General features: G+C 38.3%; 1 protein-coding gene across 7 annotated transcripts in view; it reads right to left on the bottom strand.

The window, feature by feature from the left end:
• PPP1R9A (protein phosphatase 1 regulatory subunit 9A) overlaps positions 1–13,896 on the bottom strand; it is a 252,259-nt gene that overhangs the window by 82,260 nt on the left and 156,103 nt on the right. For all 7 annotated transcript variants that reach the window (XM_063452273.1, XM_063452276.1, XM_063452277.1 and 4 more), the window contains exons 6-7: positions 10,250–10,385; positions 1,164–1,316 (exon numbers count right to left, since the gene is read on the bottom strand). In XM_063452273.1, the coding sequence (XP_063308343.1) occupies positions 1,164–1,316; positions 10,250–10,385 (289 nt within the window). The remainder of the gene's footprint in view (positions 1–1,163; positions 1,317–10,249; positions 10,386–13,896) is intronic.

The following is a 13,896-nucleotide window of genomic DNA, read 5'->3' as shown; positions in this document are numbered from 1 at the left end:
ATCCTCTCTGTGTGCTATTTCTCCTAACCCCTGTATCTTTATCCCCCAGCACCTCTGTGTGTTTCTTCTCCCCAGCACCTTGTCTCTTCAGACCCACATCCCCCTGTGTGTCACAGTTGCTCCTCTGCGTGTCCCCCCCTCAATTTCTGTCTCTTTTACCCCTTCTCTAGCCGTTCTGTGTCTCTTTGTGTCCCCCAGTATCCCTCCAAGCCCCTGTTTGTCTATTTTGCCCCTTCCTTTGTGTATCTTTTGCTCCTTCCACAGCTCCTCTGTGTCTCCCCCTTAGCCCCTCTGTGTGTCTCTTTCCTCTCCAGCCCCTCCATGTGTCTCATTCTCCCCTCCAGACCCTCTATGTGTCTCATTATCCCAACTCCACCATGTGCCTCATTCCCACCCAACGCCTCCATGTGTCTTTTTCCCCGCAGCCCCTCCATGTGTCTCATTCCCCCCAGCCTCTCCATGTGTCTCATCCCACCCCATGTGTCTCATTCCCTCACCTCCATGTAGCATGGCCAAGTGCCGAACTGCTGTAGATAAGTATCTGTTTCTGTTCAGACCGGGTAGAGGATACAAAAGTACTTCTACAGTGGTCTGCGGCTCGGCCAAGCTACATGCAGTGACTGGCAGGAGGGGAGCGCTGTGCTTTGCAGCCTTATGGTAGCACCGACCCTGTTAGCACCATATGAGCAACATGTATTTGGTTTCTGAATAGAAAAGAAGTCAGTGAAGCTTTGAATGGGCTGCTAGCCTAGAATCTGCATTGCCTGGTTGGACCTAGATTTTCTGTTACTGTGATATTTAGATAGTTTTGATAATTTGCTTAATTCAGCACAAGGGCCTTACAGGGTTATTTAGTAAAGTGGGAATTGTTGGGAATTTAAAGAGAATTTCAAATTTAAAGCCAAATTAGCCAAACTAAAATAATTTCCAAGTCAGCTATGCTTCCAGTTTGGCTAGTTTGACCTTAAAGTTGAAATTCACTATGAATTCCGGTCTATTTAGTGAATAACTGTCAGTGCTCCCACCTATAAGGCAAGTTTAGTATTTATAGTTTCTATATTACATTCTTTTTTTTTTCTTGCTATGATACAGCTTTCTGCTTCTTTTCTTTTTCTCTCTAGGTACAACACTGCATAATAAAACACAAATATTTATGTGCTGACCTCTTTGAATTTGTGAGCTAGCTTTGTGGCATCCAAATCCGAAGAAAACATTTCATCATTTTCAGGAAGTTCAAAAACTTCTATTGCCATTTCCCTTCCAGGAATAACAGGTCCGACATCTTCATCTTCCTCATCCGTGGCATATTCTCCAGTCTGCAATTTCAAACACAGATACCATGTAAAAATATCAGGTATGCTATGTCACAGTCTTTGTATGAATAGGCACATCCTACAAAACCCTGGTGATAGTTGTACCCTCACTTGGTACTAGCATTTCTTGAAACAGCTGCATAGCCCTTTAAGGATCAAATATTTAATAATATGACATGAAACACACAAGATCCTGGGCTAGATTCTCTTAGCAGCGTAAGATTTTACTGCTTACTGAATAGCATGTTTCCTAATTCCTATAGCCTTCAAATGATAAAATACTATTCAATAAACAGAGCAAACCTTTACTTTGCTCTTAGACTCTGCCATTTAAAAATGACATGGCCGTAGAGAGCTGCAATGAGCTGAAAATTCAAAATAAACATAAGATTCCATACAAAAAATGTTATGGACCAGATATGTTACAAACTGACTGTAAACTAAGTCCATTAAACAGAAAAGAGACTGCACTCCTGGTTATCATGCTATACTAATAGCAGACCTCTCCTTAAAGGGACACTATAGTCACCACCAGAGCTACTTCAGCTTAATGTAGTGGTTATGGTATCTATAACCTTAACGTTGCCTTTTCAGGTAAAAGGCAGTGTTTACATTGCTGCATAGGAACACCACCAGTGGCAGTCACTCAGATGGCCACTACAGGTGCTACCTAATTAACTGCTGCACAGAATAGTTATGGTGCCAGGAGTATCCTGGTATCCATGGTAAGTAGTCAATTCGTTTTAGTACGGTTTTTGACAACATATACTTATATAAAGCTGAATTTGCAATCTGCATAGTTATTTTGAATCAGATGTTCTTTTTAAAAAGCTGATGTTTCTTTTACCTGATAGACAGAACACTTTTATAAATTATTAAAGGGACACTATAGTCACCTGAACAACTACAGCTTAATGTAGTTGTTCAGGTATGATCTATAGCTCCCTGCAGGCAATCTAATGTAAACACTGTATTTTCAGAGAAAATACAGTGTTTACATTGATTGATAGGAATACCTCCAGTGGCCGTCACTCAGACGGCCACCAGAGGGACTTCCTATCATGCAGGGCCCTAAAAAGGCCCTGTACACGTCAGACGTATTAAAATACATATTAAAATACGTCTGACGTGTGCAGGAGAGAGAAGGCACTGTGTGCGCGCCTTCTCTCTCCAGCCTGTCAGCAGAGGAGGGGGGCGGGCAAAGACCGCGAGCTGAGCTGTCACTCAGTTCAGCTCGCGGCCGCGCACACCGCGCGCATGCGCGGTAGTGCGCTCAGGACTTCAGAGGGCGGCATGAATGCCACCCTCTGAAGTATGTGCGCATGTGTGGCAAAGCCGCGAATGCGCACAAGGGAGCAATGACGCTTCCAAATGGAAGCGTCTGATTGCTCCCTGCTCGCGCCCGCCTATTTCGTCATTTTGACTAAATAGGGGGCGCGGCTTCATGAGGCTCCCGGCGCTGGAACCAGGTGACTAAAGAGGCTTGGCTGGAGAGTCCCTTTAATTAAAAAAACTCACAAACAAAACCCACACAAAACAATATGCTCAAAGAGACTGGGCCAGCCGGTGTTTTGCGTAGTTGTTGTTTTATTTATTTGAATTATTAATTCATATCCATAGTAACTTTCCTAGACCTTTGTTGCATTTGGCACCTATGGATATGTTCTCTAGGTGGGAATTCAATTATTTATAGTTCTCCAGCCACTTCTTAACTGATTATAGTTTCTTTGGTAACTCATCATTCTCCTTTCTCATCACTCTCCAATAGGGCAGGAATATCAATTCCCAGATGGTGATAGACTACAAACCCCAGAATTCTTAAAATGTGGTAGATGTCCAGAGAATCATGGGAGTTGAAGTTCAGGAACATCCGGGGCCAGAGATGTGCTAGAATCTCCATTAAAAGCACCAGTTCTTAGCTCTTTGTGCCCCTTACACCTTTGGCACTCCAGGTGTAGACTACATCTCCCCTGATGCTTTGCCGACATTAAGACTGTAAGGACATTATGAGAGATATAGTCCACAACATCTGGATTGCAGAAGGTTGCCTACCCAGCCCTATACCATTCCTGTTGGTAATTATATACAATTAATTTCATCCAATACCAATTACACTAGAGTGCTAGTCATTTTCATTACCAAATCTACTTTGGACATTTCCCAATGGTAAGTACCTAACCTCATGATAATACAAACTCTCCTTTACTATTGATAACTGTTGAAAACACCACTATATACCCCAAGTAAGGAAGCACAACTTCTTTGTCACATTTTATACTACACTTTTTCCTCCCTCATATTTAATCCCTCATCCTTACTGCTGGCCGACTAGTGCAAATATCTCATTGGCCATTTCACAAAGCTTAAAGAAACATTTCAGCAAGCTTAAAGGGAACAGTATGATCACCAAAACAACTTTAGCTTAATGAAGCAGTTTTGGTGTAGTTTTGGTGTATAGATCATGCCCCTGCAGTCTCTCTGCTCAATTTTCTGCCTTTTAGGAGTTAAATTACTTTGTTTATACAGCCCTAGTCACAGCTCTCTGAAGGTAAGGTGGACAGCCTTCCTAATTACTTCCTGTAAAGTGAGTTCTAATGTTTCCACTTCCTTTATTGCAAAATCTGTTTAAATTAGAATTGCTTATCCTCTGCACTGCTAATAGCTTGCTAGGCCTTACAGGAGCCTCCTGTATGTGTTCAATTTACAGGAGCATCTTGTAAAGTTCAATTTGCAGAGAAGGATGTAAAGACTTCTAAATTAAGTTAACATCTGATTGGAAAAAATCTAATTTTTTTTTCCATGTAGGTCACAGACCGAGGATGTGTGACTAGGGCTTCTAAATGGCAGAACATTGAGCAGTGAGATTGCAGGGTCATGATCTCAACACTAAAACTGCTTCCTTACGCTAAGTTGCTTTGGTGACTATAGTGCCCCTTTAAGGTTGGTGCTCCTGAACCCAAAGTAACTTTTGCAATCACATGTATAAGTGGCATTCTAGACTTCTCAATACATGCAGACTTTATAAGGGACCATAAGTACAAATGTTGACATTGTTTCATCTTAAACAACAGCCGAAACGTTTTCAACTTTTGTGCTTATGGTTCCTAATAAAGTCTGCATGCAAGCTTGAGTGCCAGGAGCATGTATTTGCGATTGCAAGAGTAATTTAAGCTAGGTGACTCATTTAAAAATATCCTTACTCCTGACATGTAACTTTTTCCATTTGTACATTCCTTATACTGTGTAATGCAGTGGTGTCCAACCTGAGGCCCGGGACTGATAGCAGTGTGGCACGGTTGCCGTCCACGCTGTCAAGCGGCATGGGAGGCAGGGAGCACATTAAATTCTGTGCTCCTCCTGGACAGCTCCCTCGCAACCCGGCAGTGAGCCGGCCGCCACGATATGACGTCATCCCGGCATCGGCATCCCTGCTGGGCGTGCGAGGGACCTGTGCACAGAGGCCCAGCAGCAACCACTGGCTACCATTGACAGAGCATCCATTCCAATCCTACCAGCACAGAGTAGGGAAGTTGGGTGGGATCTCTTAAGTACTAAATGTGTGTGAATGTGATTTTCGTGTATGTTTTGTCAGTGATTGTGTGTGTGTGTGGGGGGGGGGGGTGATCTGTGGATATGTCTGTGATTGTGTGTGTAAGTTTGTGATTATGTATGTTGGTCTGTGATCATGTATGTGGGTCTGTGATTGCATGTGTGTATATCTGTGATTATGTGTGTGTGTGTGTGTGTGTGTATGTATGTATGTGTGTGGGTGTCTTATTGTATGTCTTATTGTATGTGTGTGTGTGTATGAGATTGTGTGTATAGGTCTGTGATTGTGTGTGTATGTATGTGATTGTGTGTGTGTGAACCAAATTCTTATACATCGTGGCCTGCTTTGTTGCTGTAATTTATCTGCTGGTGAAGAGTATCAAGCAGAAGCACTTGTGGAGAGTGCTGGTGGAGAGTGTTGAAATCAAGCCCTCCAACCTCCACCCCACAAAAGTATAAAGCCCTTCAATCGCAATACTACCAAACAAAAATGATGTCCAAATTCCTATTACTCATGATACTTGCTCTTGCAAATGATGTAGAGTCTAACCCTGGTCCCACAACAGATTCCATTCCTAGAAGAAAACAAGGATAATAGGCGCTCGCTATAATTTATATGTACATTTATACATACATTGATCTTCAGGGAGTACAATACTTTGGACCTCAGAATGATAAGAAAGACAATAATAGTGCAGTACAATATAATAAGGTCCACATTATACAGATAACAGCTTTATGAGAACCACTCACATTTGATTGAGCTATCTAAGAGCTCTGCTGTATTTCGCGTAAAAGGTATAATCCCTGTATAAGGATATATGTTGGTATAGGCAGTGCCGGTGCTCCAAATGAAGTGCAAATATGCATAGTATATATGCCTTTTCTTGTACCTAAATTACACAAATTACAAATTTCCCATCTATGCAAAAAAAAACTAATCAAATAGCACACTGACCGTAGTCCACGCTTTTCAAATACTTGGGTATGTTGTTAGACCCCAATCTATCTTTTGACCTCCACATAGAAAAACTTGCATCTAAACTTTATCCAAGGTGCCCTATACAGAAACAAATCCTGCCTAAGCCCTACAGTAAAGGAAAAGATTGTACAGCAAATGCTGATGCCAATCATTGATTATTGGGATGTAGAATATATACTTGTACCGCAAACCCACTTTAATAAACTTAATACATTGTATAACTCGTTCTGCCAGTTTGTGCTACAATGTAATTACAGGACCCACCATTGTGACATGCTAAAAAAACTAAACTGGCTTTTGCTGGAATCCAGACGCATCCTTCATCTTTTCAGCCTTGTGATAGCTTTTCTGGGAAGCTCCCATCCTACCTGAGCAAAAGTCATGGTTGATTATATATTTCCTACCTGTTCTATGTTAAATTGTGTATATATTGTGTATTAGTATTGTTTTTGTATTTTATTGTACCCTATTGTATCAATGCAATGTTTTGTGGACCCATTTTGAAAATGAGAGAAATCTCAATGTATCCTTCCTTGTAAAATATTTTATAAATAAAAAAAATAATAATTGTGTGTGTGTATATATGTGATTGTGTGTTTTTGTGATTGTGTGTGTGTATGTGATTGTGTATTTAGGTCTGTGATTGTGTGCGGGTATATCTGTGATTGTGTGTATAGATCTGTAAATGTATGTGTGAGTGAGTCTGTGATTGATTGTGTGTGTGTGTACATATGTGATTATGTATGTGACTGTGTGTATAAGTTTGTGATTGTGTATGTGGGTCTGTGATTGTGTGTGTGTGTGTGTGTGTGTATCTGTGATTGTATGTATAGGTTTGTGATTGTTTGTGTGTGTGTCTATAATTATGTGTATAGATTTGTGATTATGTGTATAGGTCTGTTTTTTTGGTTGAGTGTGTGTGTGTGTGTGTTATGTGCTAATTCCACATAAGGATAACAAATAAGGAAGTTATCTACTAAACAGTTGAAATATCAAAAACGATATTCCTTTCCTACCTCGACCACCCTCCTGCTATTTTTTCAAAATGTCTCTGATATTACTTGAGTAAGGCCACCCACTTGGGTCCTATTAGACACTCATTTATAAACACCTTACAAAGCACGGTCAATACATTTAAAAATATTTACTATAAACGTTACACAATTATTGTATTATTCTCCTGCTATTTCAGTGTATTTATTATATTTGGGTATTTAAAAATCATATCAGATTATTAAATTGATATACTAAATTTAAGTGGCGTGTTGTATGAAATTTATATACCTCAGATTATAGACTCAATGATTACATATAAAACCTACGAGGACACATTTTACATTGCCACCAAATATTATAGAATATCTGCAAGTTTTCCAAAAGCTGAGCTTCACTGAGCTGCTAAATTCAAAATGAAACAAACCCACGAGACACAAGTTATCTAAAAGTGAAGATATAACAGATTGGTACATATTTGATGTTTCATCTCCAAAGTAATGGTGATTGCAGTGCCAAATATAAGCACCTGCCTAATTAACATGCAAGGCAACACTGCTGCCTAATTTCATTAACCGCTCTAGGAAATATTTATGACTCTTATTTATATAAGTAAAATGCTCAAGAGATTTAATAGCTTTTTCTGTGAGAGCCAAAACAGCTGATCCCATCAAAGCAAGATTCAAAACTTTTAACCCATCAATGCAGATCTGCAGGCCTTTGTAATAAAAATAAAAAAAAAAAACAATTATAAAAAGGAGCATTATATGTGTTTGGATAATATGTATATATTAGCAGCACGTTATTATTATTATAACTGCCATTTATAAAGCACCAACAAATTCCGCAGCGTTGTACAATTGAGAAAAAGACAAACACAGTTAGAGGAGACCGATATAACAGGTAGATATGATATATTATTTTAATAAACACTCAACATGTTACACAATGTAATAATTGTTGTGTCTTGTGAGCAAAAGTCATATTCCATAACACAGGCATACATATCAAGAATGCTATAGCAGGTTTCTACAACAGGATACAAAAATATGCTCAGAAATATACCGACACTATTAATCCTCAAATTTTATATCTTACCCTAGTTTTTATTTTTTTTTTTAAACTTTTAAAAAACTGATAATATCTGCAATCAAGCAAAATAATAAAAGGCTGAATTTAATTTCAGAAGAAGTAATTCAATCTCTTTGGTAGAGATTTTGAAGGGTATGGTTGCATGATTGGTTGGGAAAGACTTGATGGACAAACCAACAACAAAGATACACAGGTCACAGGTTTTTATTCTGTGATTTAAATTGTTTTACGGAGTGATACTAAATAAAACTCAAAAAAGTGTTCACGTGCATTTAAGTCTTTTCTCTTGATCTCATAGTAAATTGAAATAAATATTGCTTTGAACAGTTTTAATGGAGTGTAAAGCTAATCTCATGGTGCAAAAATGAGTCATTTATGGGCTTGGAATGTGAAGGTGAAATTGAAGGTGAGTTTCTTCAACATTCATGCAAAGTATGTTCTTTAGCAGGCTCCACACGTGCAAAAATTAAGTGATCAGTATCTCTAATTTTATATCTGGTAAGAAGGGGCACCAAGCTACGACACTATAGACAGAGCAATACAACGACAAGAAATGGCAGTGGACAACATACAAGAATTCTGATTTAAATTGATACACGTAGGTACATAGAGGGCTCCTAATGACAAATTTGCTTTGAGTTTAAAATACGATAACCTGAAAGTCGTTTTCTCAAACGTCTTTAGCTGTTCATGCAAATGTGTTAACTGTTTTAAATAGCATATATATAATATTGATTAGAATAATTACTATGCATATCTACAGACAGAGAGATGGATTATGGATGTGATTAATGGGTTTTCATTGTCCATTGTATTGACCTTTTCCTAAACACTGTACTGCTACATATTTAAAATCACAGATTACCCATATCCATTTTGGTAAATGTAAAAGCCAACAGTAAATGTCTGTAGATTCCTGTAACAATCTGATGCTATTTCCAGTATTAGAGTATTAGAGCAGATCTGTTTCAGTACCAGCTATGTGCAGTAGGTGGCGGCCTCGCACAGGATTCATTATATAGGGCAGTTTGCTTTATAAGCCAATAGTTTGTATTGCTACAAGACACTGGTGTGCTACAAGGCACCTCAAACGTGTTAGTGCTTCTCATAAGCTAGATTTCTACAATGTACAGTAGTCTCTGCAGCTGCTTTTATTAACCAGTGAGTTGTCATAGACATCTGGCTGAGAAATTAATAGACTATTCAGATGTGACAAAGCATATTAAAATCACAGGATGAATTTCAATATTTTTATTTTACCTCATTAGAGCTGTCTCATAATAATATTAATTTCTTTGTATTGCACTTGTTTTATACGCCAGCAGTATTCTGCTTTTCTCACAAAAATTAGAATTCCTCTTTCCTAGTGTTCACATCACAAATGGGTTCCAGTACGGATTCCATATAAATCCTGGACTTGGAACTACTGGTAGTGTCTATAAGCTCCAGCAACAACATAACTGGATACTTATTATTCCCCCTATGGTTTTGTCAAGTGGGACACTTTACTGACAGTATTTGGGTTGCAGTCACAAATCCAAAGCTATGTAATTTGAACCATACACCTATATACATTGGCAGTATGGCTTCCACAAAGTTAATTATAGATGGGAAATAGGAACAACACACTCCCTTAGGAACTGCTAAAACAGACCTGAGGCATGCCAAATCTCAAAAGATAGTTGAAGATGATCCACGCACTGGAGGTTCATACAATAAGCTGGTTTATTGGGGGAGTGTAAGCTTGACAAAGACCCTCTGAAGTCAAAACATTGCTGTACACTCTCCAAATAAACCTGCTTATTTACCCTGAGTGTCTGGACAATCTTCTGTCTTTCTACCACAAAGTTAATGTCACAAATTCCCAAATCATACCTATTGGGGGGTCACCTCAAGTCATATACAACCTCCAACAGAACTTCACTTATGAATACAAAGGCAACTATTTCACCAATGTATTAGTAAATTACTCAAATTGCATTGTTAAATGTTTGATCTATATGCTACACAACAACAGTAGTTATTACAATGGGGAAAAAAAGAACCACCCCGGTTGAGAAGAACTTTAACTATGAAATGAATGGTCCTCCAAAGGTTCCTCTACCTTTTATGATCTATGTCGATATATGTGATCTCATGACTTTCTACACATCATTTTAACACAACACTGGATCACTTGTTTGCCAGTGACATAAAATACGTCAGTAGAATAGACGATCTGATATTTCGAGGTGCGATATTCCCATCAGTTCTGGAATTTGCGAAGTCGAGATCAACCTATTTATACCTGCAATAGTTTCATATAATAAAAATGAAATACCTCATCATCATCTGCATCGTACTGGGCATAGTGTTGTTCCATCATCTCTCTCTGGCGCCTTTCTTGCTCAAGAGTTTGGCTGATCAGCTGGGCAACTTCGCTTATTTGCCCTGGCTTTTCACGTCCAATAATAAATCTATAAAAAGAAAATGTCATCATTCATTAAATCAATTAAATATCAAGATAAAACTACAGATGGCAAGAAAGACTTGTAGTTAGAAGATGGGTTTCAGAGGTAAAATAGGGCATAACCCTTAACTATGAATATAACAACAAACTAATGAGGTTGGGTTCCTCCTTAAATCAAGGAGAAAATCCAGCCCCACTGGAATGACCTCAAGTTAAAATACAATATAGGGTAATAACCTTTATTAAAGCACATCTAAGACAAACAACATAGATATATATAGAAGTGAATGTGCTACCTATAGTGAAGTGCAAAATAGGAAGTGAAAAGGGATGGACACTAAGTGGTAATCTATAGGACTACTAAATATATATAGATAAATTGTAACCTATTTGAATAAACTCTAGAGACCACATATATAACAATTTGAAGATACCCTCCAAATATATAGATACAAAGTAAAAGTTTTTAGTAATATCCTTGTAAGGTGTGGGTAGTAATAAATATATTAGGAGAGATAAAGTTAGACATTAGATGTATGGATCAAGAGTAGAGTGAATTAGTTCAAATATACAAATTCATATAATATTATTAGTATGCAGCCATTGAACATAAATGCATGAAAAGAGACTCAGAAGGTTGTTGATTAATGAAGATCAAACGTGTAAATAACGTATCCGTAAGATTAATCATAAACCTGATAAAACTTAGGGGGTAGAGTAGATAGAATGGAGGGGAGAGCGCACAGCGAGATATAGAAAGGTATATATCAAAATACCACGTCCATCTCGTCTAGCTGGCTAAATTTTCCCCCTGCTGCTTCGAGGCAGCCCCCCTAAAACGTGAAGTCTAAATAGCCAAAATGGAGCATAAGTCAAGGCACCATCACCAGTGACCAACTAAGTCCAAATCATAAAAAGTAAATAAATTCAAAGTATGTGCATCAGCAGCCCTTAATAAAGGTTATTACCCTATATTGTATTTTAACTTGAGGTAATTCCAGTGGGGCTGTTTTTTCTCCTTGATATAAGGAGGAACCCAACCTCATCAGTTTGTAAATATCAGTAGATAAATATATATGTTTTTTTTTAATTTACACGTTGAAGCCCATTATTTTTGTGGCATAAAATGTACACTTTCAAATTTATCCCTCACTCTTTGAAAAACAACTCTCACCATATTCTTACATTAGAAAAACTGATTTTCATGACCGGTGTATCATTGCCATATGAGTATTCGGAACATTGGACAAGCACCCACATACCTACCCCCAATAAACACAGACACTAGGGTATATGGGTAAAATTGTCCACAACTTTATTCAATATATAAATAATAATAACTTAACATAGAAACTTTTTGGGTCATTGCCTATGCCCCGCCCTTCTTTCCGTATCCTTCCGTTAGGTATAACAGGCAATGACCCCTTAGTAAATAACGTATATATATATAACATTGAACCAACATAACATCACTTAAAGTGCCAACCATTACTATAATTTAACCATGGTAGGAGTATACCCGGATACCCCTAACCCACCAGGTTCTGAGCCACCGCCAGGACTCGAAACCTACCAACATATCAATAATTATTAACATAACCTTCCTACTTGGGAGCTTATTTCCTCTCCTAGAGCTCCCTATCCCGCGCTGTGACAAAACGGGAACCCTATTACGGCCAACAACCCAGGGAGGGAGGGTGGGACAAACTCAGCCAGGTAGGCAAGTTAAAAGTTAATTTTTCCTAAGCTGTCTGCCTACTTATATGACCCAGCCCCTTAACCTCTCCATGACCCATTCCCACTCAGTTTCCTCCTATGCCCGCCTCCTAACCCCTATCAAGGCCCTTTTCCACTAAGCTGTGCTTTTGTTCCATGGGGCTACATTACATTAAATAGATATGCAACATACAAACAAGCTCAACTCACTGGACCAGAGTTACCAGCAAGCATTCCACAGAGCCAGGAAATGTTCTCCCTACAGTCAAATTTGCACTATTCCAGGAACATTTTTAATAAACAATACCTTAACAATAAAGTTCTCAAACAAGTCCTAATGATCTTAGTTGATAACCCTTACAAAACAGTAGGGAAACACTGGAGGTTATATTATATTATCTTTCTACCTTTCCATTCCTTACTTTAACGATTTGCTTGATTATGTTCAATCAAAAGAAAAATAATTGGTATCCCCAACAAGGAAAACATGAATTAGTCATTAATTAAAACTTGTGCTCAATAACATCTATGAGATACCTGCATTCCCCATAGTTCAATGGGTTTGGAAGCCCTCTAGTATAGTAAGATAGCAAAAGTGATGAAAGGGTCAGACCTTCTGCCTTATCTTGATCTTTATAACCCAATCAGAATCCAAGTGATATGTGAATCCTTCTATGAAATTAAATCGGTCCCATACTATCTCTCTTGAGAATTAACACTTAGCAAATTTTATATATTTCTTCTATCTCTATAGACAAGAAAACTTTGGAAAAATCTCAAGCTATGCCTTATAATTGCTATTATAACAGCTAAGTATTATTCTTTCAAATACAGTCCACAAATGATCTTAAAACAAAATACTCCACTAAAATTCTGGTCCTAATCCCCAATCAGATTCTCTTATCAACACAATTGCAGTACAAGGGGAACACACTACTATGTGTGACTTAGTAACTATGGTCTTGAATTTTCAACTTGCTTTCAAAATTATTCTTTATAGAGACAAGACCAGACCTTTGGGTGACTTCGCGGGGCTATTAAGTTAAGCAAACAAAAAAATGAGCAATACATGTATACATTAAAAATGCTCACAGCTATTGTTCAACATTCGTACACAAGTAAGGGGTTCCGACCATCACACATGTTCTTCAAACATTTTTTTTTATCTATGATATTGGAGCCAACAGCTAGGGTTATTGTAATTAAAGAGGAGCAAATAAATATACTGATTAGAGATGTCCCGAACGGTTCGCTGGCGAATAGTTCCTGGCGAACATCGCATGTTCGCATTCGCCACGGACAGCGAACATATGCGATGTTCGGTCCGCCCCCTATTCGTCATCATTGGGTAAACTTTGACCCTGTACCTCACAGTCAGCAGACACATTCCAGCCAATCAGCAGCAGACCCTCCCTCCCAGGACCTCCCACCTCCTAGACAGCATACAATTTAGATTAATTCTGAAGCTGCATTCTTTTTTTTTTGGTTTGTTTATTATACATTATCCTCCCCATAGCCAGTAACCTGTGTTTATTATATATTATCCTCCCCATAGCCAGTAACCTGTGTTTATTATACATTATCCTCCCCATAGCCAGTAACCTGTGTTTATTATACATTATCCTCCCCATAGCCAGTAACCTGTGTTTATTATACATTATCCTCCCATAGCCAGTAACCTGTGTTTATTATACATTATCCTCCCATAGCCAGTAACCTGTGTTTATTATACATTATCCTCCCATAGCCACTAACCTGTGTTTATTATACATTATCCTCCATAGCCAGTAACCTGTGTTTAT

The sequence above is a fragment of the Pelobates fuscus genome, chromosome 4, assembly GCF_036172605.1.
Source record: "Pelobates fuscus isolate aPelFus1 chromosome 4, aPelFus1.pri, whole genome shotgun sequence".
NCBI lineage: Eukaryota > Metazoa > Chordata > Amphibia > Anura > Pelobatidae > Pelobates > Pelobates fuscus.
Note: the sequence above shows the minus strand (reverse complement) of the source record. Positions and strands in the feature narration are given on the sequence as shown.